General features: G+C 45.8%; 1 protein-coding gene across 2 annotated transcripts in view; it reads right to left on the minus strand.

The window, feature by feature from the left end:
* Positions 1-19,151: 19,151 nt before the first annotated feature.
* Positions 19,152-25,158, minus strand: part of LOC137321938 (3',5'-cyclic-AMP phosphodiesterase 7B-like) — a 167,984-nt gene continuing 161,977 nt past the window's right edge. For both annotated transcript variants that reach the window (XM_067984824.1, XM_067984825.1), the window contains 2 exons: positions 23,091-23,171; positions 19,152-21,367 (listed from right to left, as the gene is read on the minus strand). In XM_067984824.1, coding sequence (XP_067840925.1) covers positions 21,162-21,367; positions 23,091-23,171 — 287 coding nt within the window. In that variant the 3' untranslated portion in view covers positions 19,152-21,161. The remainder of the gene's footprint in view (positions 21,368-23,090; positions 23,172-25,158) is intronic.

Raw genomic sequence — 25,158 nt, forward strand, 5'->3', positions numbered from 1 at the left:
TTGTCACAATGTTAATGCCCAAAATGTGAGATATACAAGCAGATTTAATACACTAATTGATGGTTAGATTCTGTAACATACTGTCTCAAGCACAAAGAGACTATTTGAGCAGTGATCAAGAAAGTCCATAGGTATAGACGAGGGTGCCGTGAGCTCCAGTTTCCAATCCTTTTGAGGCTACAACATCTGATGTTAAATAACCCCCTCCCCCCCCCCCCCCCCCCCCCCCGCCAAAAAATAATAATTTGCTGTCCAAAGCCAGGAGGTAACCTGTGCTCCGGTTGTGCCTCATTCAAAGTTTTGTCAATTATGTTTTGTTTTCTTGTCATAACAATCAAGCAAAAATAAGGTGAATTACATTACATAGAATTTACAGCGCAGAAACCAGACATTCGGCCCAATGGGTCTATGCCGGTGTTTATGCTCCACACGAGCCGCCTCCCACCTTGCTTCATCTCACCCTATCAACGTATCCTTCTATTCCTTTCTCCCTCATGTACATATCTAGCTTCCCCTTAAATGCATCTATGCTATTCACCTCAACTACGCTGTGGTAGCAGGTTCCACATTCTAACCACTCTCTGAATAAAGAAGTTTCTCCTGAATTTCTTATTGGATTTATTGGTGGCTATCTTATATTTATGGCCCCTAGTTTTGGACTCCCTCCCACACACACACCCACACACACACATGTAAACATCTTCTCCTCACTTTACCTCCAATTTGCCCACAAGAAGTAGGATCACCCTCTGAATGGACCACTCACGTTTCACCAACAGGGAAGAACAACACTGGCTGGAATGCTTGCAGAAAGTTCATGAATTGAGGATTTGACTCAATTTAAAGTACTCAATCAGTTCACAGTATGCCAGGCACACAATTCCCCTCCTATGGGTGTTGGGGCCCTTGGCACCTGCATTTCCAACGGTAACTGCAATGTAGGTATTTGCCCTTGAAGACATAAGCACATGAAAGAGCTGTTGCAGTCACCTTTTGATTTTTGCCACACAAATTGAAGATTTGTTGGATAACACCACCAGCAGATACGCTCAGCTATTACTAACCTGATGGATAGGGCAAGTCATGCTCGCTTTGGGATTGGTTGCTTTGACTATAGGTGCTAGCCCAGAGGCGAGAAGGCCCAGTACAAATATTGCATAACATAAACATACCATTAACAGACAGACAAACTTAGTGAACTGCTTGCTAATTAAGGATTTCATTCACACCTTGCAGTAGGAATGCCATTATATAATGAAATACATTAACAGTTCTTGGTCAAACTGAAATAATTGGGCATGATTTTAAATGGGAAAAACAGGTGGGTTGTGGGGGGCAGTAAAAATTTTTAAAATCTAAAACCTGCCCCCAACCCGCCCACTTCTGGTTTTATCAGCAGAAGGGTGAGGGGTGGGCGACCAACCCGCTCTCAGGAGGTGGGTCAATCAGTGAAAGCTTTCAAGGAGGCTGCGAGCCTCCGTTTTGGCAGGTTTTTTGTTTTTAACCCCTGGGGGCTGGGATTCCCAGGCCTTCTACTTCACACCACATGAGAGGAGGCGAGAACTGCAGGTAAGTGCCTTCACAGCACAGCTTGTAGGCCCGGAGGAGCAGGAGTGCCACCCCCAAGCCTACCTGCAGCGACCAACCCCACGACTTCCGAACCTCCGGCACGATCTCTGACTTCCCACCACCCCCCCCCCCCCCCCCACGATCTCTGACTTCGCCCCCCCCCCCACGATCTCTGACTTCGTCCCCCCCCCCCCCGATCTCTGACTTCGCCCCCCACAATCTCTAACTTCGCCCCCCCCCCCCCCACGATCTCTGACTTCGCCCCCCACCCCCGGCCCAACCCCACCACGATCTCCAGTGCACTCGATGTGTTATCTTAAATTGTCCCTCGCATTTTGCTTCTGGTGGTAGTTGTGAGGATTTGTTTTCATATACCTGCTTCATTTCTCCTCTGCTATAAATCTCATTCCCGTTCATCCTTAGGTTTTCCAGGTTACCCTTTGAACTGGAGGCAAACATGGAGCAAAGGGTGTTTGCAGGGTTTTGTTGGCAATTAGAAATACAGTCTTATAGGGGTCTGCTTATGTCGGAGCATTTGCAGTGTGGCCAGGTCCTGGGGAAGTATTTCTCTGCCAGCTTTGGGAGTGTAATATATGATATCCGTGAAGGAGTTGATCTAGTTTGGTAATTCTTTTCTTATGCTAGGTCTAAAATCCACCCATGGTAAACAAGTCTAGTTCTTCATTGGGAGGAGAGGCGATTGCCCTGCAAGGTTTTGAGATAGTCCCAGGCTGATGGTGTTATTCCTACTATTGGGTTTTTCTGGGCCTCTGTTAACCCTCTCTGGAGTCTATGAAGGACAGACTGTATAAGGTGGGGGTGGCCAAAACACAGCCTGAAGGCCAAATGCAGCTCACGAATTCCTTTGGTTCTTTTCATACATGCACAGGCCAGTGACCTTGAGTTATTTTTACCCCTAGCTATTTGAAGTCAGATCCTGACAATGCAAAGGGATAGGATTCCTGACCGTGGTTTTGGAATAGTTAAGATCGTGTCCTGTGAATTAGGCAGTTCTTGATTTTTTTTTGAAGATAAAGGAGCATACAGCAATATTTTGTCTTCCAGCCTCTCTCTGGATGTTCGAGCTTGCCCTGGAGCTTGCTCTGAAGCTTGCTGCCAAAGCAAAAAGAGAGGGCAGTGCACCCTTGTTTTGTCTCTCTTTGAAGTGAGAATTCAGCAGACCTGAGGCTATTGATGCATGTGTTGGATGTGGAGTGAGAGTTTAGGATTTTAATTCACTTCCAGAATACCACTTGTCTAAGTACAGAGAGAACGAATTCCTTATCCACCCAGTTCAATGTTTTTTCTGTGAATATAACACTGATGCTTGGGAGATGGAGCCTCACTCATTGGAAGCATATATTAGGAAATCACGTGTGGGCAGCCCACTATTTTCCATCCATTCGGATTAGCTAGGATCTGTGACACCAAGGAACAAGCAGAAAATTTACTTTTCCTTTTTTTTAAGAGGTTGAGCTTGTGGAGTTTGTAAGAAAACTGTAATTTAACTTGCTACCACTAGAGTGTGATCATTGATTGAGTCGAAGGAATATACTTGAGAGAGAAGCTTTGCAGAATTTGTTTTTGTCCCAGTATTTTCCATCTCATTAGATGAAACAGATGAATGTATCCCTTTCTGTGACTGTTACATTTACTTTATGGATCACAAACAGCGTACTGCCTAGCACTGTGAAATGTCTAAAATGATTGGGAGGAAAGTGTGTCAATATAATTTATTGTAGCTCGGCTCCCAGTTCGGTGCTGAGTTTGACATTTTTCACCATCTCTGATCTCAAAGTGAGCCCAGGAACCTGTTTATGGCTTCAAATGTCTCAATATGGAATAGTCATTTGTGGTCTGAAGAATAAGACAGGGTTATGCTTTTGCTTCATATTTTAGGTAATGACTTCGAAGACACTGGGATAAGGTTCATAAAAAATAATTTCTATGAGTCTTCCCTGGCTACCATATCTAGCCTTTTCTTTAATTGAAAGTAGAGCTTCTGCAATTATGGTCAATCAATAAAGAACAGGATGTGGAGATGCCGGTGATGGACTGGGGTTGACAATTGTAAACAATTTTACAACACCAAGTTATAGTCCAAAAAATTTATTTTAAATTCCACAAGCTTTCGGAGGCTTCCTCCTTCCTCAGGTGAACGGTGTGGATTTCCACACCGTTCACCTGAGGAAGGAGGAAGCCTCCGAAAGCTTGTGGAATTTAAAATAAATTTGTTGGACTATAACTTGGTGTTGTAAAATTGTTTACAATAAAGAACAGAGCAGCTCATTCAGTTTACAGTTAATGTTGAATTGTTCAGTAAATATTTCTCTTTTTTTTCTAGATCCCTACAATCCCTCTCTTAACCTCTATGTTAGGATAATCAGAAGCTACAACAGAGATTGAAGTTCTATTGGTAAAAATAGCTAAAGAGTACAACCCCTTGAAAAAGGTGTTCAACTGTACGAAGTGGGCGCTGGGAGAACAAACTGGAGAAATGGGAATTATGCTCCGATCAGAAAAGGAATTCTATCCTTTCAAAGGACCAGATAGCCTGAGAGAGAGTGAGGTCAGCTTGTGAGAGCTAGCAAGAGCCTTAAACAATTTTTTTTAAAACTGGAGCTTTTACTGATGTTGAAGGCTATGTTTGTCCAACAAGGCCTCCCTCCCTCATTCAATCACAGAGAGGGGAAGTTGAGCCTTCCAGGCGCAAAGGAGAGGAAAAAGGGGCAGAGACTTGGTCTCGTTTTGTGTTGCCCCAGGATTTCTGGGGTTTTGAAGAGAATTGGGCAGAATGCGTAGGCATAACTTTATCAAGGGGACTTGGGGGGTGGAATTCCTGATGGGAAATGGATTTCCTGGACGTTCTTATGATTTTGACATAAAGACGACTTTTTTTTGTACGTTTCCTGCCCGACAGGCCGGCCTGATTGACAGGCTGGTTTCAGTCGGACGGGAGAAGAGAAAGGAAGAGGACGTGAACAGGTAAGTGTGAGATGGGGGTGTCAGGGCTGGAGGTCATCGTGGGGGTTGGAGATCGTTTTTGGGGGGTGGTGTCGCTGCAGGTAGGCTTGTTGGGCCTGGGGGGGGCACTCCTGCTCCTCCGGGCCCACACGCTGTGCTATAAAGGCACTTACCAACAGTTTTGCGTCTTCTTGCCTCCTCTCACGCGGCGTGAAGTAGAAGGCCCGGGCATCCCAGCCCCCAGGGATTAAAAACAAAAAACTTGTCAAAATGGAGGCCCGCTGCCTCCTTGAAAGCTTTCACTGACTGACCCGCCTCCTAAGAGCAGGTTTGTTGCCTGTCCCTCTTCCCGTCTCCGTCAGAACCGGAAGCGGGTGGGTTGGGGGCGGGTTTTAGATTTAAAAAATTTTTACTGCCCCCAACCCACCCGTTTTTCCATTTAAAATCATGCCCCACATATCTAGACGCAGGTGAGATTCCACTGCGTGTGTCTATAACAGGTGCAGGGATTGTAACCCATGGAATTTTAGGTCGGAGGGGCTTAAAGGTGCCTCCAGCCTCATCCACAGGGAATACCAGTTGGGCACTAATTTTGTGTCATAGCTGCAGTGAAATAGCTTGGCTAGGGTACTGGCTAATTGCACCGGTCTTTAGCACCATATACGGGACGTTATCAGGGCCCAATGCCTTTGCTGTATCCAATCTACTCAGCTGTTTCTTAATGTCATGTAGAGTGACCCAAATTGGCTGAATCTTGGCATCTATGACTGTTGGTTGTGGGATCACTTAGCTCTGTCTATAACTTGCTCCTTTTGATGTTTAACATGCAGGCAGTCCTGTGTCGTAGCTTCACTAGATTGATACCTGATTCTAAGCTATGCCTAGTGTTCAAATGACACATTAATCGTGTAAACTAAGAAAATCTATAGAGTGATAGGAGCACCAGTGCACTGTTCAACCACCGCACAAATGTGAAAAATTAGCATTTGAGTATTTTTGGAGGTTGATTATTGGTCTGAACTCTTTGTCCACTTTGGTGCTACAGAGTAAGGAGTATAAAATCTACTCTTCTGACCTTGAGGCACCTCCTTGAGTGCATGAGAATATTTCTTCAAAACATACCTGTACTGTATGTAAGCTTGGATCAAACCCGTCACCACCACCAGTGTTGTAATGCACCAGAAGGTTTGTAAGGCTGATCACATCTTATACGACCTGGACACTGGTAGTGGTCTCAGCAGGGTCAGTGGTAATTTAGATGAGACAACAGAAGTGGGCATTTTCATTTTCAATTTTTGATAATATTTTCTCCCTGTGTCTCTTCTCAGTTTCAATGATTAAGTGGAGGGATTGTAGAGTCTGATTTTTGATTCTCAAGTATTTTTTTAAAATCAAAGACTGTGCTGATTAAGGTGAAAGCAGTGGAGTGAATGGTTTTCCACCCTTGATACATAATTTGAAAAGACATTCAAAACTGAGTTTGAGAGTAAAATAAAGCAAATGATGAAAACATACATGATGAGAAAAGACATCTTGTGTAATGGAGTAACAACAACGAAACTAGTAAATTGGATGGTGTGGGTGAGAAAAGGGATTTTGCTGATTAGTTCAACTACGTAACCCATGGCAAACTGAACACAGTGAGTGAAAGAAGAAGAATCGACTAAGTATGCATTCATCTCATTAATATATCAGAGAAACATGAGGGTAGTTGTCTTGAAATATTAGATGCTTTTTTTTAAAAAAAAGCCTGTTCTTCATTATAATATTGCCAAATTAATAAACAGTTTAGGAATGACTTGATTTAGATGTGAATAAATGTAAAATATAATGTATATGTATCCATTATGAATTTTCTTTAGTACTTATGGTATTCTAACTTAAAGAACTTAAGCTGCGGTAAAGAAAGCCCAGAGTCACCATATGTAGTTACTTTAGGCACGATTTTAATAAGGCGACAGGCTGTCAGCTGGAGCATCGAGATTTAAGGGGCCATTGCTCCAATGGATTTTGCTGGAGCAAAGAGCAAGACCCAATGGAGCAGCACAGGGGCAAGGCTGCTCCAAGATTCAGCGATGCCGCACTTCATGTGCTGCTGGCCGGGGTGAAGAGGAGGATGGAATTATTTTGCCCAGCTGACAGGAGGAAGCGCCCTGCCTCTGCCACCAAGAAGGCCTGGCCCAAGGTGGCAGAGGAGGTCACGAGCAGGAGCAACATATCCCACACTTGGGTTCAGTGCAGGAAGCGTTTCTATAACTTAACTAGGTCAGCAAAAGTGAGTACACTTACTGATTCTCCTGCATTCCGTGCTGCACATCACCCCCCAACCCAACTCATTCTGCACTGCCAAGACTACTCCATCACATCACTTCACACTCAAGGCTTATCCTCAACTTATCTGCCCTTCCTGAGCACATCCTCACCTCCCCATTTGTGACCCCACCACTACCACTCACCCCAATCCTCATCCAATGTGATGTCTCTGTCTCATACTCACCCTCTGATGTACCTCTTTCATGGTCAGCCTCACCCAAGCAATGCATTCATCGGCTGACTGCTTCACCATCACTCACTCACACGTCTGTACTTTCTCCCCTTGTAGGAGAAGAGAGCGCAAAATGCATGCAAGAGGGCGAGGACTGGAGGGGGGCCACAACAAGTGGTGGTCCTCGCAGAGGCGGAGGAGGAGGTCCTGGAGATCAGCTGCATCTTCGAGTGCCTGTCCGTCAGGGACGCCGAGACTGGCAACCCAACTTTAACATTTATCACACACAACACGAATTGATGTTAATGATTGGTATGTTGAACACCTCAGTATGCTCTTCGCAACATGACACATCTGTGATGATGCTTAATATTGCCTTCTGTTCTCTTACGGGCCCTTCAACGACCGCAGTGACGGGAGAAAGCAATTCCTCAGAGGAGCTCCCGGCCTCTGAGGGCGCACCGTCACATCTTAGTGAGCCATCCACCAACGCAGATACTCACACCTCGGTGGGTCCTAATAGTCAGTTAGTTGAGTTGGCACCTGGTGAGTCACCACACACAAGTGAGCACGAGCAGACACTGGTGGCAGGGGCAGCTGTGGAGAGTCCGCGTCGGTGGGCGCACTCCTGTCCAGGTTCTGCTCAGCTGGACGCAGATGCTGAACCCCGGGGGCCGTCCTTTAAAAGGAGAATGATCGAGGGACAGCAGCACATTTGAGAGGTACTGGAACAGGTGCCCCACAATTGCACAGAGGATGGAGGAGTCCAACTCCTGTATTAGTGAAATGATGGCACAGGTACATGAGGGAATCTCTGAGATAGTGTCACAGGGACATAAGGAACTGTCTGAGATAGTGTTGCAGGTAAATGCGGGAATGTCTGTGATGGAGAGAACGCTAGCCTCAATTGAGCTTCAAGCACGGCTCACAAATGAGTCCATTCAGGCCCTGATAACGGCTGTTCAGACTCACAGTGAATAACATTCTGCCGCAGACGGAAACTTTACAACTGGGCTTCCAAGGCAGCATACATGTCCTCCAAACTGCTGTCCAGAAGGGCGGTAGGAATGATGTGGGCCTGGTCCAGGGGAGGGATGATGGCGAAAGAGGACATGGAAGTGGGGACGCCACTCAAAGCGCTTCCACGTCTCACCCGTTGCCCCCCCTCAACCAGTACCCGCAATGCTGCCTCCCCTCCAGGTGGCTGAGTCAGCACCTGCATAGGTGCAGGTAGAGCAGTCTTTGGCAGGGCCCTCACGGGCTCCAAAACCCAGTGGGTGTAGGCCGAAAGCATCTAAGCAGTCCGGGCATGAACATGAGCAACCTGCCGCTACTTCTGCAGCCACAGAGGATGTACCACGTAGAAGTAGTAGGAAGAGAAAGGCTAAGGTTTTGTGATCACGAAGGGTATGCACAAGGGTCTCTGACAGACTGTCATGTTTTTCATTTATATTTGTTTTTTGTTTCATTCACATTAAATGTTATCATTCTCACCACTACTGCCACGTCTTGTCCATTCTTGACTGCCTTTTGTGATAGCGCCCTTTCATGTGCTTCATCATGAAAGGCGACACTTGATGCCACCTAGTGGGTCACTTTACAGTGGGTGTATGTGTAGTTGCCAGGACTGTTTTGAGCAGGGTGGGGGGAGGTGGGCTGGTGTTGGTGCTGGTCTTTCCAGGTGGTGTGAAGACTGGACTCTTCTCAGTTTCTGATCTTATGAGAACCGTTCACATATGAGTGACTCCCTGGCCTCATGAGCAGCCAGGCGAGCCACTGCTCTGCCCATGGTTTCGTCGTCCTCCTGCTCCTGCTCCTCCTCCTCCTCCTCCTTACTGTGGATAGTAGATGTGGATGAGGGGATGGGGTCTCATCAACTGGTATCCCTCTCTGTTACGCCATGTTGTGCAGGACACAACACACTACTATAATGCGACCCACTCTCACTGGTGCGTAATGAACCTCTTCCTCCAGAACTATTGAGGCATCGAAATCGCATCTTCAGCAGTCCTATCGCATGTTCAATTACAGACTGGTGGCGATGTGGCTGTCGTCGTATCACCGCTGTTGCTTGCTGATGGGGTTCCTTAGAGGTGTCATGAGCCACGTGTGCAGGGAGTATCCCTGGTCCCCGAGGAGCCAGCCCTTAAGGCTGTTTGGTGCGTGGGAGAGGCCCAGGATGTTGGATTCCCTCAGAATGAACGAATCGTGGCAGCTGCCAGGGAATCTGGCGCACACATGAAGGAATCTTTTACGGTGGTCACAAACAAGCTGAGCGATAATGGAGTGATGCCCCTTTCTGTTGATGAACAGTCCTGGCTCATGTAGAGGTGCTCGGATTGCTATATGCATGCAATCGATTGCATCCTGCACCCGTGGGAAGCCAGCCACAGAGTGAAATCCCACTGCCCTCCCCGTCTGGCTGAGGTCGTCCATGGGGAAGTTGACATATTGCGAGGCCCTGCGAAACAAGCCGTCGGTGACCTGCCTTATACACTTGTGGGCAGACGACTGAGAGACCCCGGCGATGTCACCGGTGGCACCCTGGAATGACCCGGAGGTTAAGAAGTTGAGGGCAGTGGTCACTTTAACTGCGACGGGTATTGAGATGCTGCCAGGCGCAGCTGGGAGCAGCTCGGCATGAAGGAGGCTACAGATGTCTATGACCACCTGGCGACTCACTCTCAGCCACCATATGCACTGCTCCTCTGAGAGGTCCAGGAAGCTGAGCCTCGGTCTGTAGACCCTCTCATAAGGGTAGTGCATCCTGCGACGTCAGTCCCTCTGTTGTTGCCCTCTGTGCTCTTGTGCATGTCCCTGTGGCACAGCACTATGTTGTGGAGTTCCAAGTGGTGGAAGTGCACGCCATGCCTGGCGAGGATGGTGATGTTGCTCGTCCTCGGATGTACTGGTGAATGCAGCCATTGTGCCCCCCCCCGCCCCCCATCCTGATGGTATCAGTTTGAAGGGGTCCGAAAAGTTGGTAAATATGTGTAAACAGAACAATTCTGAGTGGAAACCAAAAATTTTCAGTCCAAAGACAAAGATCTCCCAACCAAAAGTTTGTCTGAGAGAACTGAGTGCCCTGCTGCAATAACTCACCTTTTACCCCGTCTGTCAAACAGGGATTTAAATGTCCTAATGACTGCCGGCTGCAACCTGCCAACTTTCCCATGTCGTGTTTCACACAGCACGGGAAACACATTGAGGCAGCGTTGAAATCACTTGCCTTCATAGTTAATTGTATTTATGGATTTTTCTAACTACGTTAAATGGTTGAATTGCTGCTTTAAATATCAAAGCCGGCGGGACTTCTGGTTTCGGGAACGGCGCGCGCACCCAGATGGCTCTGGGTCGTGCGCGTTCTTTGGCGTGTTGGAGCCGGGATTTCTGCCCGCACCTCGAAAACACGATTTTATTTGCCCCAACACACCTGAAGATTTCTTTTAAAATCGTGCCCTTTATCTTACAGGATTTAGCCTCCTGTTTTACAATATTTCCTGAATTTTGCTTTCTTAAATGATGATTGTACTTCAAAAAAAAATTCAGCTACTTTCGTTTTAGCAAATAACAAAACATTTTGGTATATAGATTTTGGCCTGGAATTTCCTGGAAGGTTTTGGTGTAACTATGGCATTAGAGTGGAGTTAAGCTATATTTTTCCAAGAAAGTTTGCATGTAACTGATTTATTCAGTATTACGCTGAAACCCTCTGCTGCTCATTTATAGAACTCCAGCCCAATGCAAAAGGCCACCTTGCACGAGTTTCCTGGATTTATGTGAATACAGTGCTGGTGTATGTTTACACCTAAAAAAATTTAGGTGCAGCATGGCCCGAAGTCACCTGATGTAACTGAGATTTCTGGAGTTTGATTAAGATTTTCTTTGTGATTTTTCTGAAGTTACATAAGATGACAAAATATCCAGAAAAAAGTCTTTTTGCCCATAGTTTATTTTTTTAGGATCTATGTACAAAACTTTTATTTCCCTCCTGCCTTAATGCTAATCTCCATAACATGCCTACTTGGCTGAGTTGTAACATTTTCACCTATGAGTCAGAAGGTTACGGGTTCAAACGCCCTCCAGGCTGTAAGCACTTAATCTAGGCTGACACTTTAATACAGAACTGAAGGATTGCTGCATTGTTTAGTCGCTTAATTTTGAAGCGACATTAAAGCAGCACCATCTGCCTGTTCAGGTGGATGTAAAAGATCTTATAGCACTATTCAAAGAGCAGGTCATCCTACCAGTGTCCTATATCAGTTTGAATAGACCATGTGAGAATATTGTCTTAGGAGGTGCTCTCCTCTTAAAGAGGGGGAACTTGTAGTGGTGATTTTGATTAGGTGCCACTGGACACCAGTGTCACTCTTTTGGTCCATCTCAAAATAGTCCTGTCCTTCCTGCTAGCCCTCTTGGACTCACTCTAATGAAAGCCAGGGTGTTATGGCAGCAAGTCTATCCCAGCCTTCTTTGCACTAGTAAAAGTTGTTTGTTCCCATTGTGACAGAGATTACTGGACATAATGGGCTCGAATTTAGCAGGCCTGCGGGTTCCCAGCGGGTGGTCCTCCGGGAGCGTCGAAAACGCGGACGGGTAATTGTGCGCGTCCCCCACGCGATCGCGGGATAATTGGACCCATTAAGGCCTGCTTCCGGGTTCTGCGCTCCCCAGCTGCGTGCCGGCCGGCTGCGCATGCGCAGTACCGTCGACGCGATGTAGGAGCTCCAGTTAAAGGGGCAGTCTCCCAAAGCCCCTCCTGCTGCAAGCAAGAGGTCTGGGAGAATGGCTCAACCAAGGGGAAAGGCTGCGCCCCGTTTTTCAGATCTGGCACTGCAGCTGATGCTGGAGGGCGTGAGGAGGAGGAGGGAAACACTCTTCCCTGAGGATGGGCGCAAGTTCCCTGCCGCCGCAACCAGGAAGGCATGGGCAGAGGTGGCGGCGGAGGTGAGCAGCAGGGGCAACACCCCAAGGACTTGGGAGCAGTGCCGCAAGCGCTTCAATGACCTGACTAGGTCTGGCAAGGTGAGTACACCAACGCACCCTCCCACATCCCGTCCCCACCATCACGCCAAGCAGATCACAACCCCCTCCTGCACAGCCACCACTGCGCTCCATCAGCAATCCTCACAGCCACTCATTCACCATCCTCGCCGTGCACGCAAGTACCCACCGTCCCTGACCCCACCCGAACACTACCACACACCCCAATCCCCATGCAATGGGATGGGCACGTGGCCCACACTTCCTCCCATCCGTTCCGCGCCACCCTCAACCCAACCACACCGATGCTCGATGCGTCTCACGATGCAAGACGCACCCACTCACACATCTGTGTTTTGCCTTCACAGGAGAAGAGGAGCAAGAACAACCGCGAAAGGGCACGCACCGGAGGTGGGCCGCCGCAAGTGGTGGAGCTCACCGACGCAGAGGTGGAGGCGCTCGACCTCGCCCGCACGCGACATTGCCTGTCGGTGGCCGATGGCGAGTGTGTCGCTGCCGAAACGGCCGGTAAGGGAAAGCTGACACTCAACACCCATGATCGCGAGTGACCGTATCATCACCTGCCATCAGGCGCACTGTCAAGTTGGTCCACATGCCTCAAAGTGCCCTCTGTTCTCTTGCAGGTGCGTCTTTGGATCAAGCGAGCATGGAGGGCGATTCCTCAGAGGACATGGCGGTCTCTGAGGGTGCATCGTCACATCAGAGCCAACCATCCACCAGCGCAGAGACACGCACCTCGGTGGGTCCCCCTCGCCAACTAGTTGGGGTAGCACTTGGTGAGTCACTGCGCACGAGTGAGCATGAGCAGACCCTGGTGGCAGGGGCAGCCGCGGAGGGTCCGCGACGGAGGGTCCGCGACGGAGGGAGCACTCATCTCCAGGCTCTGCTCAGCCGGACCCAGATGCTGAACCCAGGGGGCCACCAGAGAAAAGAAGAGTCGTCGAGGGCCACCAGCTAATTGCTGAGGTGCTGGCAGAGGTGCCGCGCGCATTGTCCACAATAGCGCAGGCGATGGAGGAGTCCACCTCCTGCATGTGGGCATTGGTGGCGCAGGCACAGGAGGGTACCGGCGACACAGTGTCGCGGGTAGGTGCGGGACTGTCTGCGGTGGAGGACAGGCTGGCCTCCCTGGAGCGTCACGCACAGCTCCACTTCGAGTCCTTGCAGGCCCTCACAACGTCTGTACGGATTCAGGGTGAGCAACATTCCGACGCCACCAACAGGCTGAGGGATACACTAGGGGTGGCCTTGCAAGGCCTCACACATGCCATCCAAACTGCCGTCCAGCAGGGTGGAAGGGGTGATGTGGGCCGAGGCCAAGAGAGGGATGATGGTGACCGGGGACATGGAAGCGGGGACGCCTCTCAAGGCGTCCCCACGTCCCACCCGTCGCCCACCTCTCAACCAGCACCCGCAATGGTGCCTCCTCTCCAGGTGGCCGAGTCTGCCCCTGCCCCGGTGCAGGAGGAGCAGTCTGTGGAGGTGCCCTCACGGGCACCGAAACCCAGGGGCCGTCCGCCAAAAGCATCTACCCGGTCAAGGCAAGAAGACGAGCAACCTGCCACTACCTCTGCTGGAGCCACAGGGGTAGCACCACGTAGGGGTTCCCGGAGAAGAATTCCAAAGGCCTTATAATCACAAAGGGAATACACCAGGGTGTTTATTATTTTGTACTTTGTTTCTTAAATGATGTCACATTCCACATATTAAATAGTCTATTCTCACCACTCCTGCCACCTCTCGTCCATTCTTCCGCGGCTTGTGCAGTAGTTGCGTTCCGTGGAGGCCATCATGACGGCGAACACCTGCTGCCACCCATTGGGCACACTGCTGTGGGTGCAGGATTACTGGCAGCACTCTTCAGTGGAGGGGGCTGGTATGGCCGCTCGCATGTGCAGGTGAGGAGATGCGAGCGCCTCGCAGTGTCTGACTCTAGGAGAACCGTTGACGTATGAGTGCGTCCCTGGCCCGGCGACCATCCCGGTGAGTCGCGGCTCGGCGCATGGGTCGTCCAACATCCTCGGGCGCGTCCTCCTCCTCCGCCTCCTCCGCCTCCGCCTCCTCCTCCTCCTCCTCCTCCTCCTCCTCCTCGCCCTCGCCTTCCTCAATGTGGGTGGCGGGTGTGGATGGGGCCTCCTCCAGCGGCACCCCTCTCTGTTGGGCCATGTTGTGCAGGGCACAGCAGACAACTATGATTCGTCCCACTCTGAATGGTGTGTATTGGAGCGCTCCCCCAGAACGATCAAGGCACCTGAAGCGCATCTTGAGAAGCCCTATGGTCTGCTCAATTGTAGACCTGGTAGCAGTGTGGCTGTCATTGTACCGACGCTCCGGCTCGGTGATGGGGTTCCTCAGAGGTGTCATGAGCCACGTGTGGAGGGGATACCCCTTGTCGCCGAGGAGCCAGCCGTTGCCGGCGTTGGGTGCCTGCAGGATGGGCGGGACGGCGGACTCCCTGAGGACGAAGGCATCGTGGCAGCTGCCGGGGTATCTGGCGCACACGTGTAGGAATCTCTGGCGGTGGTCACAGATGAGCTGGGCGTTCATGGAGTGATACCCCTTCCTGTTGATGAACAGCCCTGGCTCATGCGGAGGTGCCCGTATTGCGATGTGGGTGCAGTCGATTACACCCTGCACCCGTGGGAAGCCGGCCATGGCATGGAATCCAACCGCCCTCTCCATCTGGCTGCGCTCGTCCATGGCGAAGTTGATGTAGTGGGAGGCCCTGCGGAACAACCCATCGGTGACCTGCCTTATGCACTTGTGTGCAGAGGACTGACAGACCCCGGTGATGTCCCCGGTGGCACCCTGGAAGGAACCGGATGCGAAGAAGTTGAGGGCAGTGGTGACTTTGACGGCGACAGGTAAGAAGATGCTGCTTGGTCCATCAGGGAGCAGCTCGTCGTTAAGGAGGCTGCAGATGTCGGCGACTACCTGGCGATTGACTCTGAGCCTCCGTATGCACTGCTCCTCGGAGAGGTCCATGAAGCTGAGCCTCGCTCTGTACACCCTGTGCGGAGGGTAGTGCCTCCTGCGACGCATCTCTCTCTGCGGTTGCCCTCCCTCCTGCTGTGCAGGTGGGTGTGCCGCAGCACCGTGTTGGGGGGCCCCACCTCTCCGAGGTGGACTGCGAGGCTGCTGGGGCTGGTCATCCTGTTCGTCCTCCGACGATGTCAACGCACCACCCATCTGGCAGGTGTTGGTGTGAGGGGTTGTGCAGGGTAGGTGGGTGGGTCCTCGGACTGGGGCTGCGGTTTCGTGTCGGTCTGTCCTCTGGCTTGGCGGGGGTTGGTGGAGGGCAGGGGTTGCCCTATGTGACGCGGTGGCCTCCTGCGTGGGTGAGGGCGCTCCCCCGTGGAGCGCACCTTGGCACCTGGCACAGGCTGCTGGCTGCAACACGCCTGGTTTGAAGGGTCCTGTTTCCCCCAGTGTGGGAAACTGACTGCTTTGACCGTAAAATCCCACACTTCCTCTTTTGACAGCTGCTTCAGCTCATTAACTGACCACAACGAGCAAGTTAAGTGCTCTCAAGTGGAACCCCGCTGGCTTTAATTGCCTGCGGGATTCCCACCAGCGGGGCTTGCGCGCGCAGCCCCGCACGTCAGCGCGGTACCCGGAAGTGGCCGGGATTTCGTCCGAATCCGGTCACGTGATCGGAGATCGGGATTTTCGGGGCCCCCCCGCTGGAAACCCGCAGGTAACCCGACCCTAAAATCGAGCCCCATGTTTTCACACTTTATCAAAACTCGAGTCATCCTAGCTTGAGCATGTGTCACAAGATGGTGAGCTTTAAAAACGTATTTAATAGAATACATTCTCTCTCATATGTCTAATTTGAAATACAATTTCAGCAAAACTAAGTCCCGTCAAATCACAATTAAAATGTATTTAGTTTTGAGCTAAACATCCATTCTATGTAATTTAATTACTCTTCTTATGCTACTCACTAATAATGTGATTGTGCAAGACATTGTGAATTAAGAGTCAATATTCATTAAGGAGATTTTTTATAATGCAAACAGAACACTGTGATAGAATTTCTGCTGGGGTTCTCCAAATCTTTGGCAGAAGTTCGCTGGAAAGCCTGGAGAAACAGCATAAACGACCGTTTCTCAGGGGTTTCTGCCAAAGTTATAGCGGGAGATTGCAAGAACTCCTGTGGAAATTCGAACCCCAACTCCAATTCTTCGATCTCCTGCTGTAACTTCAGCAGGAACCCTGCAGAAACGGAGTAAATGGCCATTTACACGTTTCTCCAGGATTTCCACCAATCTTCTGCTACAGTTACAGCAGGCAAAAAGAGAACCCCAAGCGTGTTAGTGTAGAATCTAGTCATTCTTGTTTAGTATCTCAGCACACTAAATAGGCTGGTGCTACATCACTGACAACATGTGATGTACTTTGCCAGAGGTTGTAAACCCAGACTACGGTATTCCAAAGGCAGTGACAATATGTCATCAAATTGACCATTTTTTCTTTTCAGTCTTGACAGTAAAGTCTATGGGATAGTTGACTGATCACAGGAGGGGCCATGGCAACTAAACCTAATCTTAACTGCATCTGGCATGAACACACACATGCTTCTACCAGGAGTCACTGGATAGCAATTACAAGTAGGGACCTTGGCTGATTTTTTCTCCCCACCCTCCTCAACTTGCAGACACTGAATCTAAGTATAGAGTTGCTACTGCTTTCCTGGCCAACATTAATTAGATTAGAATAGACCAAGGATCAACCTGGCACTATGGTTGACAAGCTCAGTCCTCCAGCAGGTAATGCATTTATCCTTGGTGTCACATTATCTGTCCATCTCCCGCTATCTCTGCAGGTTGAATCTGTTTCATACTAATGGGGACAGAATTACTCAGTGCACATGAAGAGTGAAATTGCTTTGTAATGCTTAGTGATTAGACAGGAAATTTTACTCTTTCTCCAGCAGTGTAAAACGGACTATTATAATCAATACAACTTACAGAGAAGGTTCACGCTCACTGAACAGAATGGGTAAGTGTTGCCTTATTTAGTACTCACTTTCTCAATCTATTGGAAATAGCAGGGGTATTTCAGCAACATTAAAGAATACTGGGCCACGTGCAATTTTGACTGCTGGGCTTGATGTGTTTACTATTACTACAACTACAACAACTGCAGCCCATTTTAACATAGAAAAATGTTCCAAGATGCTTCACAGAGCATCGGGCAAAAATGGACGTCGATGCTTGGAAGGAGGTTTAGGAGGGGTGACCAAAAGCTTAGCCAAAGAGGAGAGAGAAGTAGAAAGGCAGAGCAATTTAAGGAGGGAATTCCAGAGGGTGGGGTCTAGCTAGCTGAAGACATGGCTGCCAATGGTGGGGCGAATGGAATGCACAAGAGGTCAGAGTTGGAGCAACGGAGAATTCTGGGGGAGTGTATGGTTGGAGGAGGTTACAGAGATAGGGAGGGGCAAAGCCATGAAGGGATGTAAACACGAGGATGAGTTTAAAATTTGGAGAATTTAGGTTAGCAAGGACAGGGGTGATCAGTAAGCAGGAAATGGTGTAGGATAGGGTACAGGCAGCAGAGTTTTGGATGAGCTGAAGTTTACAGAGGAGGACTGGAGATCAGCCAGGAGAGCATTGGAATAGTGGAGTCTGCAGGCGTCAAAGGCATGGAATAGAGTTTAAGTAGCAGATGGGCAGAGGCAGGGGCAGAAGCAGGCAATGTTACACATGTGGAAGTAGGCAGTCTTTGTGATAGAGAGGATATGAGGTTGGAAACTTAGCTCAGGATCGAATAACATGCCGAGGTTGTGAACAGTTTGGTTTTACCCGAAACAGTGGAATGGAATCGTGGCAAGGGTATGAAGTTTATGATGGCATCTGAAGCTGATGGTTTCAGTCTTCCCAATGTTTAACTGGAGGAAACTGTGGCTCATTCAAAATTGGCTGTCGGACAAAGTAGTCTGACAGCACAATGACAGTGGAGCGAAAGACCTCATCCACTGCCTCTGTGCTGTCAGCGATTAGTGACAAATATGATTTTAACTCCTATGTACATGCATAACATATAACCTACAGTGGTGGCAAATGAATAAATATCATCCATGGGTTGGTATTTCAATAGTATTCCAAACATAAAAGTGTTAGATGACAAATTGAAGTAGTCCTGAAGAACTTCAGTTGACAAAAGTGGAATACTAAATGTTTAGACTATATATACTGACCAAATGTTAAATCAAAAATAAATTTGTTGACCGGCCTTAAGTTAGTTAATTAAGAAATTTTCCAACATTAAATATATGTGAATTAAGGGATTAGTAGCAGCTAATTCTATGCAATACAAGTTGAAGCTTTTATTTGCAGCAGTACCCATCACATTTTCAAGCTTAAATTTTCTGATTAAGCAGAGCAGAAACCATTCAGAAGATATTTGGCCCTTTAAGTTGCTGCAGGCCTTTAATTTCTGCAGCAGAATACTATTTCCTACCTCCAAAACTGGTATTTCTAACACATGTAGCTCACCCACAATATATTAATGAGGCTGACCTAAGAAACCATGACAGGGCCAGCACTCGCTCAGATCTCTAAGGTAGGTTAGTATTGCTAGCTTGGACACAGACAAATTCATTGGTTCATTTGTATCAATTTTACATGTGGTCAGTAGAGCTCCATGGTGTGCACCCAGGTAACTCTCAAATACAAAATGTTTGGACATTCCCAAACAACAATGAAAATTTTGACCAACTCAGTCACCTAATGTTGTAGTTATGTCAACTAACATTTTTTGACTACTTGTTGAATATACCTGAATGCACCATCACACAACACTGGGAATTTAAAAACTGTGTAATGTTAAAACTAGTCAACAGCAGATGATTTGGAAGATGACGCTTAAGTGTACATTGCCCTTCTGAAAATTGTAAATCAAAGTCACCATCAGTCCAGTTAGATTGATATACCATTTTTTTTGCATATTTATGTTATTCATAAATGGAAAACACTAGTGACATTTACAAAAGTGTTCTAATTATGATTAGTTGATGCAGTCCAAAATCTTGAGTACTCAAAGTACAGCATTGTATTCTTGATTAAAATTTAGTTTTTAGAAATAACACTAATAATTCTTGGCAACACTGCATAGCAGTCACAGCAAATTTCACAGAATATATTCATCACATTTTCAGCATTAGACAAAGTTTACATTAAAATGGTACTATCATACAGCTGTAAGGCTTGTTTACATAGGTTACAGGAATGTACTGTAAGAACCTAACCTAAATCAAAATATTGCCTTCTGTATGTTGATTAAAGTTTAGGTGTACATAAATCTGTAAGAGTAATCATTTTAACATTATTTACACATTAAAATATAGAGAGGTCCATCCTTGCTGTGTAAATCAAATCCAAGGTTTTACATAGAAACAGGAGTAGGCCATTCAGCCCCTCGAGCCTGTTCCACCATTTAATTAGACCATGGCTAATCTGTACCTCAACTTCATTTACCCACCTTTGAACAGAAAGGCAAACAAAGTTGAACAAAAGCTTTTCTTCTGTTTTCATTTCTAAAACAACAGCCTGCGTCACAAAGCAGTTCTGAAAATGTTTTGTTTGATTTTCTTTCGCAGTCAATAGAATAATAAATACATTTCCATTCCCTTAGATTTTCAACCTCTGGGGTATGACCACATGGCATTCAAGGCTGATCTGTTCATTTACGATTTTTAAGCAGAAAGTACGTTTAAAAAAAAACATTTTCTTTCTCAGACCTTAGTTGATCTGGGACTTCAATAAAATGACGTACAAACTGTCAAATGGTTTTAAAATTGTCTAAGATTCAAATATATTTTATGACATTGTTATGCATTTGAGGCATAGAAAATGGAAATAATCCCTATAGTTGCCTCAGTGGACAATTAAAAATAAATGTAAATAGTGTAAGAAAAAAATGGAATGTTTGTGAAGTTTTGATGCTCTGGTTAAATATCCATTACCAGAACAATAGAAATGAAACAGCTTGCCGTGATTAGTAATGACAGATAGGAGTTTAATACAAAAGATGTTTGTGCTTAATTATCAAAACAGTAAAAGTATGGCAATGGGTGCAATGTTAAGGCTTTATAGGAACATACCAGTGTACTACAACTAAAATAGCTATTTACATTTGTTCTATGATTCTAATTTTTGGCTTCTTTTAATACCAATGGTATTTATTCTTCACAGTGAAACATTTTTTTAAACACAGAATTCTAAAGGTACCAATCTTTTGTTATTTGCTATCTGTAGTAAATTTTGTATATGTATGTGTCTGAGAGAAAAAGAGGGACTGAGATAGACAGACTGCGACAGAATGAAACATGGAATTGTGTATGTCTTGTAACTTATCATATTTACATCTCTACATCTTAATTTTATATATCATAACTATACAAGAAAAAAATCTAAACGTGTACTCAGTAGGTATGCAATCCAGTTCTGAATGCCACATTTGCTTTCTGATGCAAAAGATACAAAAATGAAAAAGTTTGGTTGTCATTCCAAAAAAAAAGGTTTATTCTCAGTGCACACTCAAAATCCCATGGATTCTGAGCTGAGTTGAAGCTGGTGTTTCGCAATGGTTTATCATGGTGCAGCCCAGCTGCAGAACAGTTGAATATTACGTTCTTCAGCAGTGGTAAGTTATAGCCAAAGCCACATTGCTGAATGAGTTTTGTCACTGTGCACCACAATGAAGTAAAGCTGGCTCTTTCATTGGTTCTTCCATCCCTATTCAGTGTCATTTTCAGCCCACATTGTTCCCTACCCAGCAGTATAACCTCAGGTAAATGCCTTTGAAGCTGATGCTTGACAATTTGGGATTGGAATCTTGCTTCTGGTGTAATTCAAATATCAGATCTTTTCCTTTTTATTCAAATGTAGTTGAAGGGTTGCTGAGGTAATAATATGTGGAGCATGTTTTCAAAACCAAAGACAGATCAAAGAACTCGGAACAATCATGTTCCATCGTATCAAATTATTCTCCTCCTTCCTCGTTTTTCTCTGGGGAAATTTTTCTCCAGTCCATTTGAAGATTTTTTTCACCTCTCAAAAGCAAATTTTGAAAAAGAAAAGTGTGTGTGAAGAATACATGACATTATTTGACTGGATCATCTAACTGGATTAGATTATTGGTGTTCAACTTCCTGAGACGTTCTGCTTTTTTCCTCATTCATTTGGCCTGAATTGTCCTCACTGTTATGTTTGAGAACCAGTCCTCGCCATCTTGCCTTGTTCTTTCGTAGATGGCTCATCATTGTTATGGTCAAAGGAGTGTTTTCAGTAAAACGAGACCATTCTACAAACAGGGGCTCAACAATGTAACTCATAAAACCTAAAGTAAGGAGTAAAGATAAAGTGATTGTTTTCTTTTTCAGAAGTTACCAGACAAAATAGTAAATAAAAAGTGCTTACATTTTCTCCTACAAATATTATGAAGCATTAGCATGGTATGCTATTTAGTGACAAAGTTACAATTAACTTATTCAATATCAGATTAGTTCTCAAGCTGTCACTCACTGACAAAACACCAGCTCATCAACTGCCCTGAAATTAGGTGAGTCTTAGTGCTTTCCCCTCCCCAACTTAATATGTTTGGCATTTAATGTACATTGTATGCTCATCATCAAGGGACTAGTTTTGGCTGGCTATAACTGGGTCAGGGGACATGCAGAACTACTAATCTGCTTATAGATCTTCTACGTGTTCATGCATGTTTACAGTGAAAATATAAGTTCTTAATTTCTCTATAATGTTCTAAAATATAGAACATCAATAAAATAAGCTCCAAAATCATGTAAGGTAGATGAAAGACTCTCTGAATCTCTCTTTCCCTCTCCTAAAAGAAGAATGAGGCAACATTGTTCATAGTCACCCATCGTATTTGATGTTTCCTTCAATTCTGTGTTGGATGGCATTATAAAGGATGGTTTTGATATGTCTGGTCTGGGCATTTCTGAAAGAACTATGATGCTCCTTTTTGCAGATAGTATTGAATTGTTGGTGGACTTATTTACCATCTTGAAGAATGAGCTAAGCAGTGTGATATGGGAGGGGGGAATCCCTCCAGTGTAGTATTATGGCTTTACATGACTAAAGAAGAGACCTCAAAAGGTACTGATTGGAAAATGCAAGAGGCATCTGTTCCAATTATTGAACAGTACCTGGGCATTCTGGTAAATGCCAATCACAGCCTGGAAACTGTCCTTCAGGACTATGACGAGAAGGAGGCAAAAAGCTCTTTAGTCTTTCTTCAATAATGGCAAAATCCCAACACAAGTTAAGCCTGTGGCATACAAGTCATGATGTGGAGATGCCGGTGATGGACTGGGGTTGACAATTGTAAACAATTTTACAACACCAAGTTATAGTCCAGCAATTTTATTTTAAATTCACAAGCTTTCGGAGATTTTCTCCTTCCTCAGACATTTTGCCTGAGGAAGGAGAAAATCTCCGAAAGCTTGTGAATTTAAAATAAAATTGCTGGACTATAACTTGGTGTTGTAAAATTGTTTACAAATGTGGCATACAAGACATAGCGCCAACAAGTTGTCCTATGTAGGCCCTTCCACCATGCTCAAGGCAGATTTCCATTATATAGGTGACGAGGAAACTTGGAGTTAGGACTATAGCTCACATTTTTTATTCCTACTCTCCTGGGCCCAAATTCATCTGCTTTGCTACAGAATTACACCTCCCTCCTCTTATCACTGCTGTATGCACTTGTCTATTCCCCATCCCATCCATTCCTGCTCTCCGCTGAATTCCTATCCTGCCACCATCTCGAGCTCTTATTGCACCCGTACAAGTGCATTGCCTTCCTCTGCTTCAAACTGGGTATCCACTGCCACATCCACAATGGCTCATGCCGCTGGCTCCCTTCAAGCAGCCATCAGAGTTACCTCATCCTCTTTTTCAGGGTCTTAATCAACCATATTTGCTTTTAAGAAGTCAAAAAGCCACCTAAAACCCCAATACCTCAAACAATGTCTAACTTATCCTTTGTCTTCAAGGTCCAACATACATAGAAATTTGTCTATAGCATTGTTTTTTTTTACCGATTTGTATGCTGGGAATGGTGTCTTTCAGTTGATTGCACAGTGGACTAACTTCAAGCTGCAACCGTTGCTCTAGGTCACCTGCAAACCAAATAAGTAACAACAATTGTGAGAAAGGTAGTGAATTCCAACCACAAGAAACTTTTAAGAATGGGCACTTTTTTGAAGATACAAATGCACGGATTTGGAATGGAAATCTGGAAGTGATCATTGCTTTGAAATCATCCTAGGGTATATAATATCTTTTAGATTTGGTTACCTGGGGAGGGGTGCGTGGGGAAGATGGATGATCTTAAATTAATTTTGGGAATCCATGTGTTGACAAAATCTATCAGTTTACATGCCAAATGATTAATTATTATAAGATCATCACTGCAAATACGCAAGAAAAATAATTTGCAATGGTTTACCAGGAACTTATGGCTAGTATATAGATGAAACACAAGTGATATTATCTAAATAATTTGAATTTCACCCATCTGAACACAAGTGAATAATGCTTCTTTTTGAGCAACACAATGAAATATAAGGACAATTTATCTCAACTAAGCAAATAATAGGAAACACAAATTTAATTTCCCCAGGCAATCAACCAGGCCCAGAATTCATTATTCACTATCAGGTTTTCCAGCTTTTGCAACACTTAAATACTTGTTACTCCAGTTAGTGGTGGCATTCATGTACATGTGGATTTTTTATTTGAGAATATGAAATTAATATTTCTTCCTGATCTAAGCAAGTGTACATTTGCTCTGCATCTCTGCCAATGCTGTTATGAATCAAAACTAAGGAAGTGTACAAAAAAGACTTTGTCTTCCCTTCTCTCATAATAGTCTTCACTCAGTGTCTTCCATATCAAAATGGCTGAAATCAGGAACTCATGGGGAGAGGGGGTGAGTGGAAATCTTGAATCTGTGTTTTATTACTCACTCTGGAGTACCAACATGCTACGGTTTTATAATGCATTAGTTAGACCTGGAGTTCCCTGTTCAATTTTGGTCACCATACAAACAGCACGTACACGTATTGGAGAGGGTGCAGAGAAAAGCAACCAAACTGATCGAAAGCTTAAAGAGGGTGAGTTGCAAGGAAATAATAAAGTCAAAGCTCTATAAAGAGTAACTAATAACCGTTAACTAATATAAAATATTGAATGGTATAAAAATGTTAAACCCAGAATATTATTTCAAAGCAGAGTCAGGCTGGTAGGATAGAGGGCAAGTATTTAAGTACAGTAAGAATTTCTTTACTCAGATGATAAATGTTTAGAATAATGTATTAGGCAAGGAAATAGAAATAAAATGCAGTTAGATGCTAGGCTGGCTGAATTACATTGAGATGCATCGAAACTACAGCACAGAAACAGGCCATTCGGCCCAACTTGTCTATGCCGGCATTTATGCTCCACACGAGCCTCCTCCCTCCCTACTTCATCTAACCCTATCAGCATACCTGTCTATTCCTTTCTCCCTCATGTGCTTATCTAGCTTCCCCTTAAATGCATCTATGCTATTTGCTTCAACTGCTCCTTCTACACTGGCAGTACAGCATTCCACATCCTCACCACTCTCTGGGAAAGAAGTTTCTTCTAAATTCCCTATTGGATTTATTAGCGACTATTTTATATTTATGACCTCTAGTTTTGGACTCCCCCACAAGTGGAAACATTTTCTCTACGTCTACCCTATCAAACCCTTTCATTATCTTAAAGACCTCTATCAGGTCACCCCTCATCCTTCTCTTTTTCTAGAGAGCCTCAGCCTGTTCAGCCTTTGCTGATAAGTATATCCTCTCAGTTCCGGTATCAACCTTGTGATTCTTTATTGCACCCTCTATATCCTTTTCATTGTATGGAGATCAGAATTGGGCACAGTACTCCGAGTGCAGTCTAACCAAGGTTCTATACAACATTAACATAACTTCTCTGCTTTTCAATTCTATCCCTCTAGAAATTAACCCTAGTGCTTGATTTGCCTTTTGTATGGCCTTATTAACCTGTGTCACTACCTTTAGTGATTTGTGTATCTGTACCCCTAGATCCCTTTGCCCTTCTATTCCATTCAGACTC

The sequence above is a fragment of the Heptranchias perlo genome, chromosome 5 (genome assembly GCF_035084215.1).
Source record: "Heptranchias perlo isolate sHepPer1 chromosome 5, sHepPer1.hap1, whole genome shotgun sequence".
Lineage (NCBI taxonomy): Eukaryota > Metazoa > Chordata > Chondrichthyes > Hexanchiformes > Hexanchidae > Heptranchias > Heptranchias perlo.